This window comes from Miniopterus schreibersii, assembly GCF_964146895.1.
Source record: "Miniopterus schreibersii genome assembly, chromosome: 1".
NCBI lineage: Eukaryota > Metazoa > Chordata > Mammalia > Chiroptera > Miniopteridae > Miniopterus > Miniopterus schreibersii.
This window is the reverse complement of record NC_138101.1, coordinates 120,499,510-120,509,869: the sequence shown is the minus strand read 5'-3', so window position 1 is coordinate 120,509,869 and position 10,360 is coordinate 120,499,510. Positions and strand designations below refer to the sequence as shown.

The window sequence follows — 10,360 nt, the reverse complement described above, 5'->3', positions numbered from 1 at the left end:
TAATTGTCAGTGGCCCTGGTTACCTGCTAAATAAATGAAGTCCAGATGTCGTAGTTTAGAATCCATGCCCTGCACAAAATCATGAGGGGCAATATGGCAGAATGGCCTTTGGCGTCTGTCCCAGTTGAGTCTGAAAGTCTGCTGACCTCGAGTAAATCACTGAATCTGGACCCGTTTGGGCAAAAAGGGCACTTCCCTTGTTGGGCTAATGGTTAAATGAGATACTGAATGAAATGCACTTGGCACAGTATGTAGAACACAGTAAATGGTCAACTTATTGTTGATAATAACGAGGCTCCTCCACCTCGCCTCTCACTGTGGTCTGCCCACACCCTATTCTCCTGCCCAAGGCAATATGTTGACTCTGCCCGCATACATGTGTCCAGCCTCCATGCTCTCTCACATTGTTCCTATCAATTCTCCCTGTCCAGACTTCACTCTCCCTTCCAGGCTCACCCACAGGGCTCCCTCCTCCAGGCAGCCTTTCCAGGGAGGGTGCAGGTCAGATCTACCTTTGTTTTGTCAGCATGAATGAAAATTGTTTATATAGTAGGTTCTCAAAACTTGTTGAATGAATAAATAAAAGAGAGAAAGCTAATGACAGGGTCCACCTGAAAGGCATCAAAGGGAACTGGTAGGGGAACAGATCAGGAGGGCTTGTGGGTTCTGTGGGCCCTGAAGTCCAATTTCCCTGCTGCCAAAGGACTCAAACGAAAGGCAAACAAACTCTCCTTGGGTTTCTTGTGTGACAGGGAAGCCAACACATTTTTCTACAGTTGTGATAGCAAACGAGATCGGTAAAGTGCTTTTATATGTAGCAACCTTAGAGCCAGCCTCTGAAAGGCTAATGCTTCTCTCCTCTCACATCCCTGAACAGGCCAGATGAACTCCCCGTGGAGGCTGGGCCTTGAGCCTGACCTCTCACTCAGCAGCTTTCCTCAGCCTTGAAAACCTGGTAAAAGCTCCAATTGTCCCACAGGTCACAGCCTAAAGCTGCAAGGTCCACTGGGCACACACAAGCCAGCAGGTCCCTGTATAGCACCTTTGTATGAATTGGCTGGGTAAGCAAGCACCCTTTCCCCTGCCCCAAGGCATGGCTTGGCACAGAGGGTGTGGACTGGAAAGCAGTTCCCACTACTAGCCCCCTCGGCTGGAAGCCCTGGCATGGTTGTCCATGCACATAAAGACACACTGACACACAGACACACGTACTCTTTCTCTCTCTCATAAAGATATAATGTAATAGGGAGATTACATTGGAGATTACATATTCTAGGGGCTCAACACAGGTTTTGCAACCCAATGTATTAAAAAATGGAGCTAAGCACAGCTCTTCTTCCTTGGTCTTTCTCAAACTGGAGAGCGCCGGTCCAACCAGGTAAGTACACATGCCCGGAGAGCACAGCTTGTTCAGCCAAATGGCCACCTGCATGTGAATTGAATTTTGATCTCAGAACCTCTCTTTATGAAGTAGGGTTGTCATTCTCCAACTTGGGGGTATGGAGGGCCAGAAGGATTTAGGGGCCCATGAGAGGTACCCCTTTCAGCCATCAAGCTCCTGCCTGCTGTGATCAGGCCCCACTCTTTCCAAAATAGACAACCCTGTGACTACGCATGACGGCTTTCCTTATACTATAGGCCCCTAAATGCATTATAGTCAACGGCAATTATTCACAAGAATGTGTAAGACCAACTTTTACCTGAAAAATATAGAAAATTTGGGGTGAATTTTAGTGCCCCAGGGAAGCTGAGTGAATGTTGGGGGGACCGAGGTGGGGGCCTGGTCAATGTGACTGGAGGAGGCAGGAAACTCCTTTGGCCTTACCCATTTCAACTCGAAGGCCTCAGCAAGTACCCACTTTCTATTAGAATCGGTTTTATACTGTACAACGCAAAGGTGCGTTTGCTGTGGCTACATTTTCAGTCATGGTTGGTGCTCCCTCTTTAATAAATCCTTAGTTTTCAAAAGTGGATACACTACCAAAGTCCTGTGTTCCATAAAGTCTGCATTAATAATGCCACCCAGGGACCCAGTGACTGAGCCCTTGGTGTTGGCGTACCTCATGACTAGGTGTGGGCTAGGTGGAAGCACAGTCAACCAAAGGACTACACGTGGGGTGGTTATGCTGCACAGGGTCCTTAGAGATCTCACCGGTTCAGTTCCAGCCCCACAATAAAGCAATTATCACCATGAAGTGGGCCACGTGAATTTTTTGGTTCCCCAGTACACAAAAAAGTTATGTTTACACTATACTGTAGCCTATTACACATGCAATAATGTTGTATCTAAAAAATCAATGTACATACCTTAACTTAAAAATATTTTATTACTAAAAATAATTATCAGTGAGTCATAATCTTTTTGCTGGTGGAGGGTCTTGTAAAAACTGCAGTATTTGTGATGTGCAAAAAAGTGAGGTGTGCCTGTATTTCTTCGGGGCTCACTTATTGCCATGAAGGCTCATGCTGTGTTCACGTGATACCTGTGTGGGACAGAGTTCAGTCTCCATCCCCATCCATATCACATGTCAATTCATTTCTCCCCCTACACAGTCACTATTTTGATTGGAGGAATTGTCTGGATGTCAGACCCAATCACCCCACTATTTATGATGACCTGTGAGCTAGCTTAAGTCCCTACATTCCCCCCCCCGCCAAGAAAAGATAGCAGCCAGCCTTCTGCTCAGAAAAGACTCTTTCTTTGGGCATGGAGAACTCCGAGGCTGTGCTGAGAACAGAGCCGTGTGTGCCCTTTCAACCCCACTTAGGACTTCCCAGAATTAACCCGGGCTTTTCTTCCAAACGAATGACGACTACCTAGTTGGTATGATTGGAGTTTCCGGGCTCAGTCCAGGCACTTTCTGCAGCAGCAAGGAGAAGGGGGGAGCTTTCTTGTCCAGCAGGGTGTTCAACCTGGGCACCCTCCACACACTCCGAAGACAACATGTGCGCACCCCCCCCCGGCACTTCCTGCTCATTGGACCAGTGACATGAAATATTTAGGGAGCCTCATGTGTTTCCAAGGGCTCAATTCAAACCCCTTCCTTCAAATCCAAAATTCAGAGAAAAGAGGAGAGAGAGAACTGTTGGGACACCCACCTCCTGCTCCTTATGGAGGAAACAAACCACATACATCCGAAGGTGATTAACTGTCTTTATTGGAGGAAAACAAGAAGTCATCAGTCTCGTAATTATGATAGAAATCTTGATATGTGTACATGATTGTCAAGGCAGAGAATCATTTGCTACATAGCCCGTTCACAATTTTGCAGAGCCGCAAACCTATGACGGTAAAACTTCTTGCAGAGTTTATTACATGCATGGAATAAATGCACAGTTTCCCTTCTTTTGGACAAGCATGTTTTTATGGGAAAATGGAACCAATTGCAAGCCTGGTAATAATAGACACAGGGACATTTCTTTTGGGACACATGCTCAGTGCTGGGAGAGCTGTGAGCAGGGTGGTGAAATTGTGTGCAGTGACTAAAGCCAATTGAAAAATTGTCCCAAATTTGATTCTGGACAGAATGTACCTTTTATGTCTTCCAACCTGTGCATGGGACTAAGATAAATGTTCTCTGAAACACATGACCCCACCTTTGAAAACCAAGCATTTCTATTGCCATTTGGACAGCATCTCATGCCACTCTGAGGCCAAGTGCCCTGGGAAGGAGAACACGAACCTCTTTCCCCCCTCCCCTTCTCTCTCTCTCCTCTCCCAAGCCTGGCTGCCCCAGCACCCCAGCTCCCCAAAGTGCAGGCGTACCAGGAGGGCCAGGAACCTGTCTGTCCAGATTTAAGGTTTTCCTTTGAGAAGTAATTTATCTGGTGTTTGGGGCTTTCCAGCCCTTGGTGATATCGCTATGACTGAAACCTCAAACTCTCCTCTTGTTTTCTTTTTTCCTGTCCATAAGAAAATAAAACCACCTCTAAGTAAATAATTCAGTAAGTAAGCAGAAGAGATAATCACCGTAGAAGTTGTTCCCTGGAGACCAAAAGGTTACAAATGGATATGGCGAATGCAGAAGCGGCTTCAGTACAAAGGTTGAATGCAACAGCTCCCTTTGGTGTAGTAGAAATATACAGAGAAGCCATTCCACGCTTTGTCCACAAAACCAGACCTGGCAGCAACATGCTGTGGATTTGGCTGCCAAATGCACAGCTTTTAGGTTTGTAGAAGTGGGGCCCCCAGAGCCTCAGCTGAGCTGCTCCTGCTGCATGTGGTGGAGAAGGCCGGGGGCTGATGTGCCCTCCTGCTGGGGCCAGGCCTCGGCTGGCGTGCAGGGCCATCCTCACAGTGGGGCTAAGCTGCTGTACACTCCTGGTGGCAGGCCGCGAGGCAAGGGGACCACAATGACGGTCTGGGCCGAAGGGGGCGTGAGCCTCTCTCTTGCTTCTCCTCCCTGTCTGCTGTTCACAGTAGTGAACTCATCTATAGATTAGTTTTCTTGAGTCTTCAGGAAATAAGTCTCCCTTTTAGGAATCTGTTTGCCCCAGTCACCTTTTCTATCTTAATATTTTCAATTATGAAAACCAAAGGACTGGAATACTTCTTTTGCAAATGTCAGGTACACTTGAAGCCCCCAAATAGGACTATGTGCCCCGCAAAAGCATGGTGGATCCATACAGGCATACACATTTATTTTGGAGACAAACGAGACAGTGTTAGGTCTGGAATGTGTTGAGGAAAAGGCAAACTGCGAGTGTGAGCAGACAGAACGAGGAGGGCATCGTTTCAGGGAACATGCAAAGGCTCCATGCACAGTAGTCAGAGGACCTTCGTTTCATTTGCTAGAGGTGACTGTGCGGCCCTGGGAAAGAGTGCATCTTATTTCTCTTTGGGAAAGCAGGAGGAGCTGCCCTTTGCCGGCCCTTGCTTCCCCTTCTCATACCCAAAGGAACCCAGCAGTGCGCTGTGAGAATCACACGAAGCAGGGTGTTTTGCTGGCAGAAGCACAAGGCAATGACCCCAGCTCTCCTGTCTTCAACCCTGGAGTGAAGATGGGTCAGTGTGGCTTTTCCAGGGTGAAATTGATTGCGGCCAAGGCTCAGGGTGGGCAGCAGGGCCATAGTGGCCAAAGCCTTAACAACACTGACTTATCTCCACTGGGATACATTCTTTCCTTTCTGTTCAAACTGCTCATGAAATGTCAAACTCCAGTGGGTTAATCAGATTAAGCTGTTTATTCCTTGAGAGAGGGTCAGCCTCCTTTCAGAGGGGTCCCTTGGGCTCCCTTTGGGTCTGGTGTCCGGGCTTTCATTCTAAAGGGGAGTCCCCCTCTCCCCCTCCACAATCCATCCAGACATGCTGGACACCAAGGCAGACAAGTGAACAGGAGGAGATTAGTGCTGGGCAGGTAAACTGAGTCTGAGGGCCATGTGCCTAATCTCTCTTGTCAGATGGCTCATGCCTCCTGAGTGTCAGCGCCTGACCTGTTTAGCCAAAAGAGTCTTCTTTTGCCTCAAGTTGGACTGCTAAGTTCCTAGGACACTAGCTAAGAGCTTCTGGAGAGCAGGACCCTCTCAAAGGTCAAGCTCCTGTGCTGGGGAGGGGGCGGGGGGGCGGTCTGCTCAGTCCTTGTGGTGAGATTTCTGAAGTGACTGGAACCACCTCCACAGTCAAGAACATAGAGCCATGCCTGCCCTTTGGGGTGTGCTTCCTGCATAGTTTTCCTTAAGAGGGAACATGAAGGGGACAATTCTTTCTATTGTCCTGCGGAGCCAGGGGCAGTAGGTGGTGAAGCTGCCGAGGGGCCCAGGTGTTGCTGCCGCTCCATCTGGACATCCTTTCTGAAGCACTTCATGTGGGCAGGCCCTGCCCCTCTTGGCTCCAGCGGCCTCTACCCTCCCCCAACCCGACCCGACACTCCAGACCCCAGTGTGCTCGCTGAGGGGGAGCAGGGAGCAGTCCAGACTCCAGGAGCCCGGTTAAGCGTGATCAGCTGCTGGTCTGCTGGGACCCGTGTGTGAGCAGGTGCTCACTGTTTCAGACAAATGCTAGCTTCTCTTATGCCCTCAACGGTGAGACTAAGGTGAGGGAAGCGAGGCAGGCACAGATAGGCAGCTGAGGGAAAAATCATTCAAGGACACTATTTCAAATGTAGTATTCAGGTGAGAAAAAATCCACTTGCTCTAAGAATGTGAGGAGACCCAAAGGGGGGCTTAGGGTTGGAAGGAAGCCTGTGATGGACCGGTGGTCCAGCCTGAGCCTCAGCCACACACACTGGCTTGAGGGTGAGTATAAGCCAGGTACATATAAATGCTCAGCTACTCTTGGTGAAATCTGACATCGGTGAGGGTCCTAGGGCTCTGCCACCTACTTGGCAGGTCTTAACAGAAGGCACATTCAGGTTCTCTTCCCATGTTGTAATGAGCATAAAAAACACCAAATGCAGTGTTAAGAGAACCTCTAGCCTTAGACCACTCAGGCTCTCTCAAAAGAGCCAAAGTTCTTCCATATGGTAGTTATTTTCTCCTCTTTATAAAATAGGAAATAATCTAAGTCTGACATTGAGACTGTATGGACTTGCCTGACACCAAGTTCAAGCTCCAGGCTGAAACCCATCCCCATCCCCGGCGCTATGTGGTTGAAACCTGATGTGTTACAGGCCAAGCACAGCCAAGAGCTGACCCAAACCGCATGAGGACACCTGCAGCAGGGCCCACCTTTCAGCTGCTCCACACTTTTCAGGTAAGACATACTTTCGAACTAACTGAATATAACATGCACCCCACATATTAGCTCCAGAAAATAATGTAACCACCAATAATAGAATTTAGCTTTAAATGTTGCTTTCCCAATGCAACTGGCTGCGTATCACACATAGTACAAATTGCTGATGACTATGCAGGTACCGAGTTCAGGCAAATTTTCACCCCAAATGACATCTAATTATTGTTTTCTTATACTGTAGAAACTTAAATGTTCCATTATACTTGTTAATAAGCAACATCCTACTAAACCTCCTGGGGAGATGCCTCAATTTCCTCAGATTCTCTTTATAAGACTCAAGCTATTGCCCTTCTGAAGGGGGCTATGTTATGTATATCCAACTCAGATGACACTTGTTTCTTAACTGGGTCTATTGTCATTTTATTGTTTTCCAAGCTTTTTACAGATTTTGAAGAGTGACAGCCTGATTTTACTCTGGTTGCATGTGTGGCAGACGCCGAGTGGGATTCCCGTCCAAGGGCTCAGTGCCTATGACTTATGTGGGAACAGGGTAGACCAGCTCCCTGTCTTTCCAGCTGCTCTTATGCATACTTGCACTGCCATCCTAAAGGAGGCAGGATGGAGCTCTGACGCTAATAATTCTGTGTGGGTGTGTGTGTGCGTTGGGGGGAGGCTGTCCCTAAACATTTGGCCTGGACACAGGCAAAGTTGTGGAAGTGATGAGAATGGCTTGACCAACAGGACCTGCCAAGTCTGGCCAACTGCAGGAGCAAAGCATGAGGACAACAGCCAGGAAAGTCACTGGACCATCAGCAGGCCTACACAAGGACACGCAATGGCCTGGAGCTGACTGTGCGGAATGCAGACTCACGGCATTGCATGGCCATCGAGGGAGGGCTTTTGCAAAGCTGGCATTTGAAGCCACCTGCTTGCCTCCACGAGACAGCATCCTTGAAGTTTCCTTGAAAAGTGGTTTGCCCTGGATTTCACACTGTGCTTGCTCTATCTTGCACACCCATCCACCACGTGGGTGAACAACATGGCCTGGTTTGCCTGGGTCATTCCCAATATTAGCACTGCGCGTCCTACACCCCAGGAAATTCTTCAGTCCCTCCATCACAAGTCTTTGGTTTTCAGATAGCCCTGCTTAGAGAGACAGCTTCAAGTGCCAGCTGGGCCTGGCTGAGACCATCTCTGGCCATCACTGCAGCCCGTGTCCTGCTTGTTTGGCAGGTCACCTCTCCTTACCACCCCAGATAAATTCTTTTCCAAGGCCATTTCCCTCTCCTCCTCCAGATAATATTCATACAAGAACAGAGTAAAAATGTGCAGAAACAAGTTATGTGAGTTGGAGGTCATTTTAAGTGTAAGATTAGAAATGCATTTTTTAAAAACAGAGAGAAAGAGCGATTAATTTGAAAACTGCATAGCTGAGAGCAGAGCTTCCATGGTTACCCCCCAGGAGAAATGAGAGCAGTGTGGAAAGTTCACTTTAAACGAAATGGCATCTTGTCCCTTTTGTGAGAAAGGTCCTTAAGCATCTGCTGGGTGGGCATCTCCTTCACAGCAAGTCTAGCCTCTAAAGTTTTAGTCTTGGGGGAGCAGGCTTCTTCATTTCTGAACGCTGGTGGCAAGAGGCTCCTAGGCTCCTCTGGTTGGTGGGGGTTTGCTGGAGGAGCTGCTGGGAGAGGGTTCTGCAGGCCCCTCCGAGAGCGATGGGAGAAGCCGGCCCTGCAGAGCTGCTCAGCTGTCTTCTGAAAGAGCTGCCCCTCCCAGGAGGGGAGAGAGAGAAAAGGAGCAGAAGTAAAGTGCACTCTTCACCTTGGAGACAGATTCTCGATCCTCTTATTAGAAATTTTAAAAATACCTTGAAATTCACCTTGGAGGGAATAAATCTCTTAACGGTTAACATAAAACGTTACTACCAACAAGCAAATCATATAGGTCATGTAACTAAGTATAGACTGCCAGGACATATATCTTAAAAGGAAAAAAACCCTAATGCACAATATTTACCAATACTTAAATAATCCAGTTGAAACCTTTTTTGTCATTAATGAAAAAATACAACATAGACGGTTACCTATACTGAGAGAAGCAGAAGTGACGGAAGCTGGGGAGAGGAGAAAGAAAGTCCGTTCCATTAGAGCTTTGCAAGATTCATATATACAGCACCAAGTCCTATTAAATCAGCTCCCTTGAGTCAGTACAGTTTGTGAGAAATGAACACTTCAGAATTGCAGTATAAAATATGGCCATAAAAAACTTCTGTCTTCCAGTCCTGTGCAGGTAGGCGTACCATGCAAGGTGGGATCACTCTGGGGTGGCTGGTGGCACTGGTGGCCCCTGGGGGCCCCCTTCCCTGGCTCTGCCCGAGGCCCCGCCCCTGGGCCCCACCTCCAGAGCCAGTCACTTGCTTCCAGAGTGCACTGTTGTCACAGTGGTGGGCCTCGGTCTCCGCTCCGCTCCCACTCCTGGGACCCCTGACGAAGAGGAAATGAAACTACAGAGCGTGGAGGGCGTCAGACCTGCAGGGGACAGTGGACACAAGGATTCAAAACTTCAGAAGGAAATACCACCCCCTCTTATTGCAAGGGTTTGTGTAGGGGCCTAACTTCTATGCTTTGGACTCTAAATTTTTGCCTACCCGTAGAAAAGCATTTGTAATGTGTCCAGAATGCTCTCTTTTTAGACCCAACTCTTTCCCCCTTTTTACATTATACTTATAACTGCTTTGTATTTGAATATGACATGGTTTAGCCACCATAATACAATAGGGTCCATTAATGAGCACTTACTATGTACTAGGCATCGGACCAGGTGTTGAGTACACACTGTCATTATGAGAACAACAGCTTCATGAAGTCGTTATTTTAAGAATGAAGAAAGAATGTGATACCCCCTATGACCCCTGCTTGGTGTGTGGTCTGTACTCTTGGCTAAGAAGCACCTGTGACAGACAGCACATCGAGATGGGCTGTTTACCTATTCCTGCATGAACTCTGCAGCCCTGGCCTGAACAAGTTCCTCACAGACCGCAGCCCAATGCTTCCCAAGTGGAAGTGCTGGCACCGGGACGTCTGGATGTGGATGAGTCCACTGAGCTAAGCTCCAGTAGAGTTTTCCCCATAGACTTTGCAGGCTTGGAAGATCCATAAAATAAAAGATTATGGTGGCTTCACTGTCAAAGCCATTGTATGAACCGATTGTCAGTTTCCTTTGACCAGAGGGTGGAGAGGATCTATGCTGACCTATAAATGTGGGTCTACGGTACTGTGCAGTTGGGCCAGGGGACACTCTTGGAGATTTCTTGGAAAAACTGAAGGGCTGGACATTTCTGAATGAGATGGAAGTGTTATTTAGTGATGAAGCAAACCTTTTTTCTAAGGGAAATGGGAAGAAATGTAATGCCTGGAATGAAACCAAGCTGAAGGCTGCTTAATGGCTAGGGAGACGAGGGCAGATGGGGAAGTGTCAAGGCAACTACTCAAAAGTGAGAGGAGCCATTGGAATGGCCTGAGATGAGATTAAATAAATATACAGAGGAGGGAGTGGGAGAGAGAAATAAGGAGGGTGTAAGTACACTCTCAATGACATAACAGTCTGTGCAAAGATGAGGGAGAAGGAAATATTATTACTATGACTTTGATTGTAAAGCGAATGCATTTTATATAAATCAGCTCCAAT

General features: G+C 47.8%; 1 protein-coding gene across 1 annotated transcript in view; it reads right to left on the bottom strand.

Moving 5' to 3' along the window:
- Window positions 1-3,140: 3,140 nt before the first annotated feature.
- The window catches only part of CAMK1D (calcium/calmodulin dependent protein kinase ID), a 371,797-nt gene continuing 364,577 nt past the window's right edge, over window positions 3,141-10,360 (bottom strand). The window contains exon 11 of the mRNA XM_081129205.1: window positions 3,141-9,201. Within this exon, the coding sequence (XP_080985331.1) occupies window positions 9,083-9,201 (119 nt within the window). The 3' untranslated portion in view covers window positions 3,141-9,082. The remainder of the gene's footprint in view (window positions 9,202-10,360) is intronic.